This window comes from Chelonoidis abingdonii, chromosome 8, assembly GCF_003597395.2.
Source record: "Chelonoidis abingdonii isolate Lonesome George chromosome 8, CheloAbing_2.0, whole genome shotgun sequence".
NCBI classification, from domain to species: domain Eukaryota; kingdom Metazoa; phylum Chordata; order Testudines; family Testudinidae; genus Chelonoidis; species Chelonoidis abingdonii.
This window is the reverse complement of record NC_133776.1, coordinates 51,998,309-52,012,797: the sequence shown is the minus strand read 5'-3', so window position 1 is coordinate 52,012,797 and position 14,489 is coordinate 51,998,309. Positions and strand designations below refer to the sequence as shown.

Below are 14,489 nucleotides of genomic sequence, written 5' to 3'. Positions count from 1 at the left end.
AGTCCATCAATGGCTATTAGCCAGGATTGGCAGGAGGGCTGGCTCCAGGCACCAGCTGACCAAGCACTTGGCGTGGGGCGGCGCTGGAGATTTTTTTTTGTTTGTTTGGTGGGGCAGCGCTGGTGGGTTTTTTTTTGTTTGTTTGTTTTTGTTTTGGCCGGGCGGCACTCGGAGGTGAGGATGTGTTTCAGGCAGCGCTGCGCTTGGGGGGGTGTTTCAGGCGGCACGGCGGTTGGAGGGGGGTGTTTCAGGCAGCGCAGCACTCGGGGGTGTGTGTTTCAGGCAGCACAGTGCTCAGGGGGGCTGTTTCGGGCAGTGTGGTGGGGCGGGGACTTTGGGTGGCGTGGCACTCCGGGGTTTTGGTGGCATGGTCTGGCGCTTGGAAGGGGCGGGGGCTTCGGGAGGCGTGGCGCTCAGGGGTTTCGGTGGTGCGGCGCTAAGGGAGGCAGGGGTTTCGGCGGCATGGCGCTTGGGGGAGGCGGGGCTTCGGCGGCGCTCGGGGGGGCGCGGGGTTCCACGGTGCTCTTGGGGTTGGCGGCACAGCACTCGTGGGGGGGTGTTACAACAGGGCGGCACTCTTTTTTTTTTTTTTTTTTTTTTTTTTGCTTGGGGTGGCAAAAAAGTTAGAGCCGGCCCTGACTGGCAGGGATGGTGTCCCTAGCCTCTATTTGCCAGAAGCTGGGAATGAGCGACAGGGGATGGATCACTTGATGATTACCTGTTCTGTTCATTCCCTCTGGGGCACATGGTATTGGCCACTGTTGAAAGACAGGATACTGGGCTAGATGGACCTTTGGTCTGATCCAGTATGCCTGTTCTTATGTATCCAAAATCACCAATCACTTTTGATTATTTTGGCCCTAAAAGCAAGGCCTCTTTTTGTCTCCAATTGCTCCTCTGCACCATAGAGTCAGCGGGCTCTAGGGATGTTCCAGAGAACCCCTGGGATTTGGGCTGTTAAATTTACATTAAACCTGAACAGTTTTGAAAGCCATAACCCAGGGGTAGGCAACCTATGGCATGGGTGCCGAAGGCAGTATGCGAGCTGATTTTCAGCGGCACTCACGCTGACTGGGTCCTGACCACCAGTCCGGGGGGCTCTGCATTTTAATTTAATTTTAAATGAAGCGTCTTAAATATTTTAAAAGCCTTATTTACTTTACATACAATAGTTTAATTCTATATTATAGACATAGAAAGAGACCTTCTAAAATGTTCAAATGTGTGACTGGCACATGAAACCTTAAATTGGACTGAATAAATGAAGATTTGGCACACCACCTCTGAAAGGTTGCCGATCCCTACCATAACCAAAGATTCCAAACCCAGATTAAGAAGAGTGGGGAAAAGGTCATGGATGGTGCGCTCCAGGTCTTGTTTGGGATCTGTACGAAAGAATTTGGAGAGCAGAGCTTGGTTGGGCATGTGATAGATGTGGTGAGTGCATTACACACGCTGCGGGAGTGACCAGTCTGGCATGTGCCCCCCAGCGCTCCTTGACACATGCTGGATAGATTAGGGAGGCAATGTGTCCTAGTGGAAAGGGCACAGGACTGGGACTTCAGAGGCCTAGATTCTGTTCCTGGCTCTGCTGTGGGGTGACCTTGGGCACTTCACCACTCAGTGCCTTAGTTTTACCATCAGTAAGATGGGGGTAATGCTCCTGTCCTTCTTGGTAAAGTGCTGGGAGAGCTACTGATGAAAAGAGAGGGGTGTTATTAATACCAGTATGCTCAGTGTCGCTGGCACCTGCAGCTCCAGTACAGACAGGGGAATTCAGAGCTTGTAGTTTGCCCTCAGATATTCATTTCCCTCATTTTAAATAAGTAAGCTTGCTCTCCTGAATCAAATGCCTTTTTCATCTATTGAAAGAGTGCCTGTCTGATGGCTAGCCCTGGTGGATGAGAGCACCTATCTGAAGTTCCCTGAAGCTGGCTGGCCTTTCACAAACCCTGCTGGGTCTCTGTATGGAACATCTAATAAAATAAGAATTGTGTTGAAATTGACAATCAACATTTAGCAGGCAGAGTGTGGTAATCTAGCCGTCCAGTCCCAGACCTGGACTTTAGTGTCCACCAGTCTGGTCCTGTCCCAAATCTGGACTTTTGCGTCCAAAACCAAAGATAAGCGTTCTCTGCCTCAGGACAATTGAGATGCAAAAGACCAACAGCTTGGCTTTGCTTCCCGTCCTTGTCTTCCCGTGAGGAGACAGGTACCTGATACAGAGGCTTCACTTTCTCTGCCTACGAAAGAAGCTTCCACAAGTTTTGAAAAAAAGAAAACTTTATAGAAAAGAGAAAGAAAATATAAAACAATAATCTTGCATTAAGAAACTCAATACAGGCTCTTGCTATAATAAGAATAGAAGAAACAGTCTGATAAAAAGATAGCCCAATTAACACAGTCCCAAATCAACAATCATGTGAATACACCACAAAGATCATCATAGCCGACTTACTTGGCTTTCCTTTGTCCTCACAGATGTTTTTATAGAGTATTAAGAGAGGTTAGGAGGAACTTGTTTACTCATAGCCGAGAAAAACAAACAAAGACCCGAGTATAAATTCCGCCCCTGACTTTAAACAATCCAGTTCTCTGATTGGTCCTCTGGTCAGGTGTTGGTTACCCTTTCCAGGTAAAAGAAACTAACCCTTACCTTACTATCCATCATTTATTGACACGCCCCCAAAATCACTCCGACAGTAGAAAGTTTTCACTGGAGGTGATTTCTACCTAAAACTTTTTAAACTAAACACAGAGAATACAACACATGCACATAGAAATAAAAGCATGCAAAGTACAAGACTTCAACATCTTTAGGCAAAGCCAACTTTAGCGCAGCATGGTCAGGTTATGTAGCTGGAAAACCGTCGTCCCAAAACGTATGGGACGTAGCTTTTTCCAGGCGCGTACACAATGAAGAGGTGCCATAGCATTCCTTCCGTCACTGACATGACCCAGTATCGGAGGCCCACCGACCCTGGTTGAAAATGTCTGTTTAGGGCCTGGCAATACACTGCTTTAGCTGTGGTGTTACCCTAAGAGCATTGCTTCTGGCCATCGGGTAGCCAAGTCCACGAAAGATCAGTCCGTATGCTGCTTTCCCCTGGGTGTCTTCTTTGGAAAAGGACCCAGAATATCCACAGTACTGGCTGAAATGGGACCTCAATATGGGGAGTGGCTGGAGAGGGCCCCAGACCAGATCTTGACGGCTTTGCCACTGTTTGCCCACCTCACAAGACTGGACATACTGGGGCAACTTCCTTGCCCATCCCCTCCCAGTAGAAGGATTTCTTTAACCTGTCTTTGGTTTGTGTTCACCCCAGCATGACCACTGGGAAGATCATGGGCTAAGCTTAAGAGCTTTCCCCTGTACTTAGTTGGAACCCACCTAAACCGTTGGTGCGGTTTGCCATTTTTTCCGGCGTCCACCAGAAAGAGTTTCCTTGTATAAAAGTCCTTGGTCTATAACAAACCGGGATCGGTCAGAAGAGCTGAGAGGCGGCGGGTTGCTCCGTGCCGCCACCCAAGCTTCCTGAAGGCTGTCATCTGCTTCCTGCTCAGTCTGGAACTGTTCCCTTGAAAGCTGGGGACACCAGTTCTTCCTCAGACTGGGGACTTGGCTTGGTCCCTCTGGAAGAGATGTAGATTGATGGGGGTTTGTGTAGGTGTACCGCTGTCCGCTTGGTGCACCTGGTGGTATTTCAGGCTCTGCCTGAGCCTCTTTGGTATGGTTGTTTGTTGCTTCTGCCAGTTCAGGCTCGTTGGTCCCTTCTGGCGTTGGGTTTTGAAGCTGGTGTACCGCTTGTCCTGGTGCTGGTTGCTGTTCCAGTTCCGGGTCTGGGACTGGAGGTGCTGTGGCTGGTTTGGCCATTGACATGGGATCCGGGTCCACTACCCTCCGTCTGGGTGTCTGGTAGCACAGACAAGGTTGTCTGTGTCCATCACCTGCTTTGTAGTTGGGAATTTTCTCGGTGTGGTTGAACCACAATTGGTGTCGGAGGGTTAGGAGTGGTTAGAGCCGTTTGCCTAGCCAGCTCCCTCTGTAAGGCCTGCTTGTGGGCCTCTCTCTGTAGTTGCAGCATTTTTGTCGTTGGATGGCTGCCTCATCTTCTTGTTGTTTTCTATGGTAGGCCAGCTTTTAGTTCCAGAAGTTTTCTTTTGTGTGCTGCCTCTGTTGAGTGGTTCCTCTTGTAGCGTTTTAGTTCGATCTCCTTTTAGTTTAATTTCAAGATCCTGAATTTTTTTTTCCCTTGGAACTCATGGTTTACTGGTTTCTTGTGTGTGGGCCCTCTGGTGTCTGTTGCCTGAATTGCTGGCTTTTCTGCCTCCTGAGATTTGCCTAGCAACTGCTTTGACTTGTTCTAGCTCTGTTTGGATAGGCAATTGAACCAAACAAAACTACTGTATTCACCTGTATGGCGTTTGCTGGCTGGGTACTTAAGTTCCAATTGTTTAACAAAAGATCTGTAATGGGTCTCTTTAATGACTTTGCAAAAAATACAAGCTGTTAGCAGCAAGAAAAAAAAATTCAAGCTGCTAAAAGCAAGCAGAAAAAAAAATCACCCGGCTGCTACAAAAAGCAGAGCAGAAAAAAAATTTTCTCTCTTTTAGCACTGTAACCAATCTTTTCACCTCACTGCTACTGTGGTGTGATTGCTTGTAAAAAAAAATCTTCTCTCTCTAAGCACTTGTGAAGGGGAATGCTATTGTTTAACCAATGACTCTTAATGGCCGTCGTAATGAGCCTACTAAAAATGCGAACTGCCAAGCCAGGGGCAGAAAAAAAAATTTCTCTGTCTGCACTTTGAAACCTAATTCCTTCTGCCTGCTAATCCTTAGCAGGAAAAAAAAATTAATAAGGTAGCTACTGGTTTTGGATTTTGACATGCCCACCTGCTGCCACTCATGTGGTAATCTAGCCGTCCAGTCCCAGACCTGGACTTTAGTGTCCACCAGTCTGGTCCTGTCCCAAATCTGGACTTTTGCGTCCAAAGTTTGGGGCTTACCTGAAACTCCCCCAAGCTCACTACCAGCTTGGATATTCTCGCTGCCACCAGATCAGGAATTTGATTGGGGCCTGATCCCACCCTTTCCTCTCTCTCTGGTGTCCCCAACCCTCCCTTGGGGGACACCCAGATTCCAAATGCACTTGGATGCTAAAAGCAGGGGAAAACTCCCTTTCCCCCCCCTTCTACTCCTTCCCAGGCTTGCCAAGAAACCGGTTTCTCGCTGTCCCAAGAGATAAGCGTTCTCTTGCCCTCAGGACAATTGAGAATGCAAAGAACCAAAGCTTGGCTTTGCCTTCCCCGTGCCGCTCTTCCCGTGAGGGAGACTAGGTACCTGATACAGAGGCTTTCACTTTCTCTGCCTTACTAGAAAAGAAGCTTCCATCAAGATTTTGAAAAAAAAGAAAACTTTATAGAAAAAGAGAAAGAAAATATAAAACAATAATCTTGCATTAAGAAACTCAATACAGGCTCTTGCTTATAAGAAGATATGAAGAAACAGTCTGATAAAGATATAGCCCAATTAAACCAGTCCAACAAATCAACATACATGTGAATACACCACAAAGATCATCATAGCCGACTTACTTGGCTTTCCTTTGTCCTCACAGATGTTTTTATAGAAGTATTAAGAGAGAGTTAGGAGGAACTTGTTTACTCATAGCCGAGAAAACAAAACAAAGACCCGAGTATACACAAATTCCCGCCCCTGACTTTAAACAATCCAGTTCTCTGATTGGTCCTCTGGTCAGGTGTTTGGTTACCCTTTCCAGGTAAAAGAAACTTAACCCTTACCTTACCTATCCATTTATGACACAGAGGAGCCTAAAATCATGCCCAGGTGCTCTCATACGTTCTGCATGTACTTCCTGGAAAAGCTGACCTTTCCCAAATGTCACTGTACGCAATTCACTTAGTAAAGGAGCTTACGGATTCGGAAGGCTGCAGATGGATTGTTGGGAAGCTGTCACTTCCAGGAGGCTTCCCACAAGGGCTCTGACATTTCCTCAATGACTAAGATTTTGGGGGAGCTACATTTAGGAATTATTAAGTCGTGTTCCCTCCTCATCAATTTTTAATGTAGATCAGTGGTTTTCCACCTTTTTGCATTTGCGGACCCCTAAAAAATTTCAAATGGAGGTGCGGACCCCTTTGGAAATCTTAGACATAATCTGCAGACCCCTGATTGAAAACCACTGATTTAGATTTTAAAAAAACAAACCATTAGTCAGAGGATCTGTCATAGGGTTAGGACTAATTCTCATAAATGAAGGAATGATGTGAGAGTTTCCATTTGTTTAAATCTTCTGGCTTTAAGGCCTCCTGTCCTTTCCCTTCGCTAATGAATAGTGCAGTTCTTTCTACTCATATCAAATTTAATTTTCTCTGGGAAATGTAAGTGGTAAATACACAAAGTGAGAGCACTTTAAAGTACTGATGAGAGGTTACAGATTCTACTGATATTCCTTTAGTAAAATGGAATCCCTCACACAGGCAGAATCTTTCCAAGTGGAAGAATTTTTAGAGCAGCCACTGTATATGGCTCGAGATCTAGAGAGATTCAGCACAAGAGCCAGATGTTAACTCAGCTTCTCATGTCCAACTTCCAGCCACAACCATATTCTATCTAATCTACTTGTCTGACGTTTGGAAGCTTCATCTGAAGAGGCCACGGTCCTAGGAATTTTTATGGCACATCTGCTCTGTCCAGAATATTTTTCTGATCTTTTTAACAGCCATAACCGGGCACCTCTGTTATAAATGAAACAGTCTCATGCCTTGCTGTTCATTCGCCTTGGATATACCTCTGAAATCATCCCACAGATAGAGAGGTTCAACCGCCTTGGGGGAGAAATCAGAATTAAAGTAATGGTTCATGCTGCTTCTCATAGAGTCTCAATTGCTTTCCATCCCAGTGCCCATTTTGCCCCTTCTCTGTGGCAGCTACAGAGCTGATGGAGCAGGTTGAACTATGAAGCTCAGCACCTCAGCTGATGTCTAGTTAGACTGGGGCATGCATGAGAGCAAACTGGCTGAGGGTCAACCCAGACAAGGAGGGGATGGTGGGTGGGGGAAGCAGCTGGGGGTGATAACAGAAGAACGGACATACTGGGTCAGACCAATGGTCCATCCAGCCCAGTATCCTGTCTTCTTAAGTGACGAATGCCAGGTGCTTCAGAAGGCATGAACAGAACAGGGCGATTATTGAGTGATCCATCTCCTGTTGTCCACTCCCAGGTTCTGGCAGTTGGAGGCAAATGGCAGAAGTAATATCAATCTGAGGGAGTGCGTCCGCCATTAGTCACTAGGGTTGGGAATTTAGGGGTGATTCTAAACCCCCCGCTGCTATCTGGCCATCATATTACAGCCAGAGACCAGTCAGCTTTGTACCAGCCGCGTCCGGCTAGGAGGTGGTGGCCTTTCCTTTCGGACTGAGTCTGACCACTGTCGCCCAGATCTTTGTCATCTCAGGATTAGACTGTTGCAATGTGCTGTACATGGGGCTACCCCTGAAAACCATTCAGAGACTGACGCTGGTGCAGATCGAGGTGGCTCACTTACAGAGCGGGACATCTCCCGGGAACACATGGCCCCGGCACTCAGGGGTTGACACTGGCTGTCCACTGGTCTCCAGGTAGAGTTTAAGATGTTCATTATGACCTGTAAAGCCCTAACTGGCCTGGGACCGGCCTACATGAGGCATCACCTCTGCCCCATGCCATGCTGCCACAGCTGTGGTTTGCAGGGGCACTCAAGCTGATTCTCCCTTGTTATCCAAGTGGGTGTGGGGTTTCAGAGAAGGGGAGGGGTATGGGTGGGGTCTCAGAGGAGGGGAGGGGCAGGAGGCGGGGAAACGGTGTTCAGTTTTGTGTGTGTTACACACATCTCTGTAGGAGAAAGGCCTGGCTGAATTCCTGTTATCTCTGGCTTCCCCTATGCATAGGAGCCAGAGAGGGGACATGCCAGCTGCTTCCCAGGAGCCACGTGGTGCGGAGGTTAGCAGGGAGCCTGCCAGCCCCCCTGCACAATGCCACCAACTGGACAGTCTGACTATGCACCTCAGCTATTCTAACTGGCAGAATTCCAGTGTAATGTACCAGAGAGCCAGGCTCTAGGTCTCCAGGGAGAGCAGTGCTCACATATAACCCACTGCAGAAATGGGTGTCATTAAACACACGAGGGCACACACCCCAGTGCACACTCTTTATGTGTTCCTTACCCATATAAAACCAGCGAGCCCAACACCAATCAGTACGAAGAACAGTTCCTCTCCTGCATTCTGCCGGGTGCTGGGGGAGGGATGATGGGTTACCTCCAAGCCAGGCAGCTCTTCGGGAGGGGCACTGTGCTTTATTCATATTTTCCCAGCATTTACATGGGGATTTTCACAAAACATTATACTTACTGGCTCAGATCCAAGCAAGCGTTTGCCCCTTTCTGCTAAGCATTATGGTGACTAGAGCTGAAGATCAGGTGTCTTACTTGAGGCCCCATGTAATGTGATTGTGACTCCACCCACTTAGAAACCTGAGTCAGCACATTTCACTAGCCACTGGGACATCACAGCCAGTAGTTTTGCCTTACTAGTTTGTTAGTCAAATAGCTGGTCACTATTAGAGTCTGCTATTTCTAGTTCATTGCCCCCGGCCACGTCTACATCTGCAGTGTCATCATTTGAGAGAGGTTGGAAGTGAGCCCGTTTCAGAGTCATAATTGTGCCTACTCATCCGTGACTCCAAACAACTTGCATAAGCTTTGATTAAGGCTTTGAATCTACTGAGAAGCAGGCACATAATCAGTGTAAGTGATTCTTTTGCCTGCATTTCTTCCTATTCTAGGAGTGAAGAGGCTGAAATAGCATTCTCCAGTTGGTGTGTCTGAAGCACCTACTCATGGAATCCCTCCACACAACGGTCCTAGTGATGGGTCTGAAACACGAGGCCTCTGCACTCATCCTGCTGATCTGAAATGTGTACCTGGCACCCCTGGGACAGAGCAGGCACTGACCAATGGCAATGAACCTGGGCAGCTCCTAATTCCTCTGGTGTGGATCTTCATTCCTCCTTCACTGTGAAAGTGTGACCTGGGCTCCCCAAGGGCTCCCCTGAAAGATGAGTGATGGTGCGTGGATCTCCCTCAGCCCGACAGAATTTGCGCAGCTCCAGCAATATTCTGATTGTGAGTACCGGAATTCTCTCCCTGCTCTGCTGTCGTGTGGCTGGCTGTGGGGCGTGTAAGGGGGGAGGAATGAATGGCCTTGACAACAGCCCGGGCGTCTCCAGAACTTTCTGTACAAGACAAATATGGCTGTATTCTTCTTTTCCTAGTGACTGTACCTAGAGCCCATTCCATGGTGCAGCACCAGGCCATCTCCTCACTGCCTGGGAAATAGGCAAACTAAAGCACTGAGCAGTAATGACCCACAGAGGTCTTATATGGAACTTTATAGATCCTGCAGATGCTACCAGTCATCTGTGCTCTCAGAGGCTTTGTGCACATGTTGTATGTAGGAACATGGTGTAGTTACTCTGTTTATCACTTAACCCGTCACGGTGTCTTTTACAGTAGTGCTGTGGTGAACTCGGGTGCAGTAATACAGTAGCTGTGGAGCAGACACTCTGACTCAGCATTACAGCGCGCTGGGAATTTTTTGGCTGAATTTCTCTTGTTGGAAAATGACCGTTTGTTGAAACAGTGCATTGGTTTTGACAAAATATTTGTTGGGAAGGTTTACCCAGTGCAGGATGGCCTCCAGGGAGACTCAACCCACAACAGGCCAGTGGTGAGAACACTTGCTTTGGATGTGAGTGTCCCCATGGAAGCAGGCAGAGCAGGGATTGGAATGTGGGTCTTCCATATCTCAGCTGTGTGCGGCTTTGGGCTGGGCTGGGCTGGGCTGGGCTGGGCTGGGCTGGGCTGGGCTGGGGAAAGGTCTATCTCGTTTCTCACAAAAAAAATTCAGAAAGGCTCCTTTTCATCCCCCAGCAGAAGGCAAACAAATGTTAACACCTTGAAGTCTTTCACAAAAGAGAATACTTGTTCTCCAGTCAGCCCTACCCAGCATAACTCGGTAGTTGTCCATCATTTCTGTACTGGGTCGCCCCTGTCCCAGGAGCTGTCCTGTTTGTCACAAGTCTGGCCTCTAATGTTGGTAAAACTGGGGGGAGAGGAAGTGGGGGGAGTTTGGTCAGGTCCATTTTTCTCTCATTGACCTTATTACCGTGATTTAATCTTTCAGAGATTAGCCTAAAATCATTTTTCAGCAGCCGTGTCGCTGATTAGGGGACACTGTCTCCAGAAACATAGACAGAAGATTTTGTGGGCTTATTTCTACAGTGGTTGGATTAGACCTTCAAGTCTATTCCCGCTTTCAGGCAATGGCAGCGTTTTCCTGTGGTATTCTCTCTATTTTGATCCTGTGTGACTAAATCCATGTTATCTGAACCCACCCGGGGCCCTGAGACCAGAGCAAAGAGAATTAAAAGTAAACTGGCGCCCATTAAAGCATTCTAGGAAGGAACTCTTCTCAAGTATTTATAGCCGCAGCACTCCTGAAAAGAGCCTGGTCTGAAAGCAGCTCTGCTCCCTTTGCAGGGGGTGCCAGCGGGCTCAGCGATTTTCCATCCCTGGGGTGATGAGGAGGAGGAACAGCTACAATGGCAACATTCCAGCCCTTTAGCAGGACCTGCTTTGCATCACTAGTTGGAGGCTAGCCACTGCCTTAGGGCTGCCTGGCAGAAATCCCTCCTGCCTTCGGTTTAGGCAGCATCCGTAGGTAATGGTTTACTTCGGCTGCTCCAGAGTCATTGGAGAAGCTCAGATCTTGATCCCTTTGCACCAAATTAAAGTTGTTTTACCCATTGTTTGGACCAAATCACTGTCCCATCCTCCTCCACGTTGAACCCACCCCCTGTTCTCCCTTCCACTGCTGCATTGGGACTAGTTGCTTGTGACTGCCGTCAAGGCCCTGCCGAGCACTGGCACGCTGAGCGAGAATCTGCAGGAGGAAATCCTTGTCAGATAGCCTTCTGCAATCAGAAGGGGACAATCTGGCCTAGACTTGGCCAGTATATTTACAGGAAAGTCTACAAAAGGGAACACTCTAGAGACAGGTCAGAAAGAGCAAAACATTCCTTAGTGAGCACTTATCAAAAATGAGATTCGTAACTTCAGGGCAGTTAAAAAAATAAAGAGCCAAGAAAGGCATTAAGGAGAAACAAACAAAACATTGTAAAATACAGTTGATGTTTGGGAAGCAATGATGTATGTGGAGTATCCTGCGTCTGAATCAAGTTCTGCAGCTTCAGAAAGTGGGTTCTGTTTTATTTAAGCACAAACGATAAAATAACTATGATAATGCTAAGTCCAAAAAAAAAGATATGCAACATCTTCAATTTATTAATTGACATTTGGCAAGAAATGGAAACTCAGAGATGAGTTTGATGGAGAAAATTACTAACTTTATCTATGTTAGAGTTAGTAGTAATATCAGAGGAAATTGATATCTTACAGAACTACACAGTCTCTCCATTCCCAGACCTCACTCTGTCTCTGTCCAACATTCCACAGCAGCACAGGAAGTGCTTATGAAGGGCTAAAGGGCTTATGAATGTGCAATATTCTTCCAATATATTAAGAGAAAGGTGGGTTGCAATCTGAGGCTAAAAAGGATGTGACCTTGACAGACAAATTGTCTGCACCTGTGAATTCAGAGAACTACACAAATCACACAATGTTGACCCTAACTTCTCATTTAAAGTGCTTTCTATTTAAATCATACCCGGGCTCAATTTGACCAGCCTCACTAGTTGTTTTAATCTGGAGTACATTGTGTTACATTTTACTTTTATCTGAAACAATCTAACTTTGACTCTGATTGTCCTATCGTGTTTTATTGCAGAAAAAACATCACTAGAAGCCGGTAGTGGCGAAGAACTAAATTTTGATTTCTCGTCTCCTAATCTAGCTGCTTTTTAAGCAGATATGGCTAGCGAGGGCTTGAAGGGGCCCAGGAGAATGCCTACTCCTCGAATTACTGGGTCCCTTTGCAAGCGCAGTTAATTCTGTGATAATCTAAAGCTCCAATTTCCTTTCTACTCTCAGGGAGTGAAAAGAGCTCCCTTAAACTCCCGACTGGTGCAAATAATTTTCCTTAGACAGACAGTCGAGCTCTGTGGCCAGGAGTTCTCTTTCTAGGGCTTTTTTTGGCACTCAGAGCTGGTGTCTGAGCCCCGCAAACATAAATGCACGTACCCTTCTCATCCCCAGAGGTAGGGAAGGTTGGAGCCCCATTTGCATGACAGAACATTTATTTAGCATGACGTTATTGAGAGCCCCTGGATTGCAAAACATGGCATCTTCAGCCTAGTGCTCCCTCCAGCTCTCAGCTGCTCTGCCCTTCCTGGGTGGTTCCTAGCCAGCTGTAAACCATCCCACTGATCTGCCACTCCACCACGGTTCACTGAGTTCGCTGCTTCTACAGCCAGGCGACCTACTTCACCTCCTTTTGCTTTTAAGCTTCCCACGTTGCTATGAAGATCTTGATCCTCTGTAGTTTTACCCATGAGTCTATTTTTATCTGATGCCTGTGTGACTCCTTGTTACTTTCCTGCTCTCTCCTCCCATTCAGCTGCAATGTCCATCTCATCTTTTAACAGACAGCTCTTTTGCTAGACCTGGGTGTCACCCCCGGACCTCACCTTGCTTGTGCCCCCAGACTCCTCTCCATACCTGTCCCGCGAGCCCTCCACCTCATCTACATCCACCACCACTTGGCCTGGCTTGCATGCAGCCCTCCCCCCTTTCCCTGAAACCTCATTGTCTGACCTGTGCATCTGCTCAACCTTCCCATAGAAGCCCCTCTTATCTTGGCTGTGAAATCTCACCCATCCTTCATGACCTCTTCACTTGGAGTCATTTCACTTTGTACTGTCCTCTGCTGCTCGTGTTAGTCTCTGTCAGGGGGCAGCTGCCATGGGCATTTTCCTCCTGGCTGCTCTGGTGCTCGATCCCTCCCACTTAGAAGGAAAGTGGCTTCCTGTCTCACATGGAAGCTGACCGGAGGGAAGGGGCTGCCAAGTCTCCTTCCATAGCAGGCTCTTGTGCAGGTGAGGGAGGGCAGCAGAAATCTGGAGACAGAAAGGCTGCTCCCATTCCAGGTATGAGTCCTCTCCCCGACCCACGGACAGCAGGCAGGGGAGATTTGCTGCAGGATGTGGGGTGGATGGAGGGGCGTGATGCAAGGTGGGGAATGCTGAGGGGCTGCAGGAGTCAGTGAGGGGGCGGGCAGGGTGTGGAGCCACACTCAGCAGCAGGGAGATGGGGGAAGGCTGGGTTCTAAAAGAAAGACTTGGTAGAACCTCGTGTAACCCTTCTGCCAGGGGGAGCCAGCAGCAGCAAGGGCCAGGTTCAGTATCTAGGGGTTCCTTTTCAACAATACAACACAAAAAGGGCCTACTCAGTGGCCGGGACAATTACACAACACCCCCTGGGTGCTTCTCAGAGGCAATACATCCTCTCTTGCAAGCACAGAGTCTGAGTGTGGCCGGGGCGGCTCCAGGCATCAGCATGCCAAGCACGTGCTTAGGGCTGCAAGCCACTGGAGGCGCTCTGCCGGTCGCTGTGAGGGCGGCAGGCAGGCTGCCTTCGGCGGCTTGCCTGCGGAGGGTCCGCTGGTCCCACAGGACCAGCGGACCCTCCACAGGCAAGCCGCCGAAGGCAGCCTGCCTGCTGTGCTTGGGGCAGCAAAATGCCTAGAGCCGCCCCTGAGTGTAGCAAAACCTTTTAATAAAAGGAGGGAATTAACTTAGCATTAATTTGGGAAAACACCACAACTAGGGTTCATAAACACAAACCATGAGCAAAAGACCCACTTCCAAGTAATTTAGTCCGTGTCCTTTTCCCTCAGAGTCTGAAGTCCAGCAACCCAAAAGTCCCTTTAACATGCCCATCCCTTCTCTGTACCCCACTCACAGTTGCTGTCCTTGGCTAGTGCAGCCCCAGAGTTCAGAGGTTCACCTCCCACCCTGTGTGGAAGGGATGGGGTAAGGAGGTACCTTACACACTGCCCTGCTCAAGCACTCGCTTGTCACCCCAACGGCTGCTTGCCACGCCTCTGCGGGGCTCTGCCCTGGCCCTCTCCACCAGCTTCTCTGCTGGCTGCTTGCCACATCTCTCCATCAGCCAGGCTGCTGGCCACGCCTCTCCACCAGCCTCCCTGCCGGCCACTTGCCTACATCTCTGCCAGTTGTCCAGTTGGCCACTCACCAAGGTGTCTTCAGGGGCCCCCCCACACACCCACATAACACAGCTCTCAGTGATTTCAGCTGTTAGTGGGGGAGCCGCACTACTGGTGTACACTGGGCAGTCTCTTGAAACAGAGACACTGTCCCTAAGGAGATCTAATATTTAGACCGAGGTATCAGTTATTTCAGCTCTGCAGCATGTAACAAGACTCTCAACTGAGTCTAAATTAGCTCT

At 48.4% G+C, this 14,489-nt stretch overlaps 1 protein-coding gene across 4 annotated transcripts in view; it reads left to right on the top strand.

Annotated features, from left to right (window-relative positions):
- DGKG (diacylglycerol kinase gamma) overlaps positions 1-14,489 on the top strand; it is a 178,717-nt gene that overhangs the window by 17,268 nt on the left and 146,960 nt on the right. For all 4 annotated transcript variants that reach the window (XM_075068609.1, XM_075068611.1, XM_075068610.1 and 1 more), the window contains exon 2: positions 8,849-9,188. In XM_075068609.1, coding sequence (XP_074924710.1) covers positions 9,122-9,188 — 67 coding nt within the window. In that variant the 5' untranslated portion in view covers positions 8,849-9,121. The remainder of the gene's footprint in view (positions 1-8,848; positions 9,189-14,489) is intronic.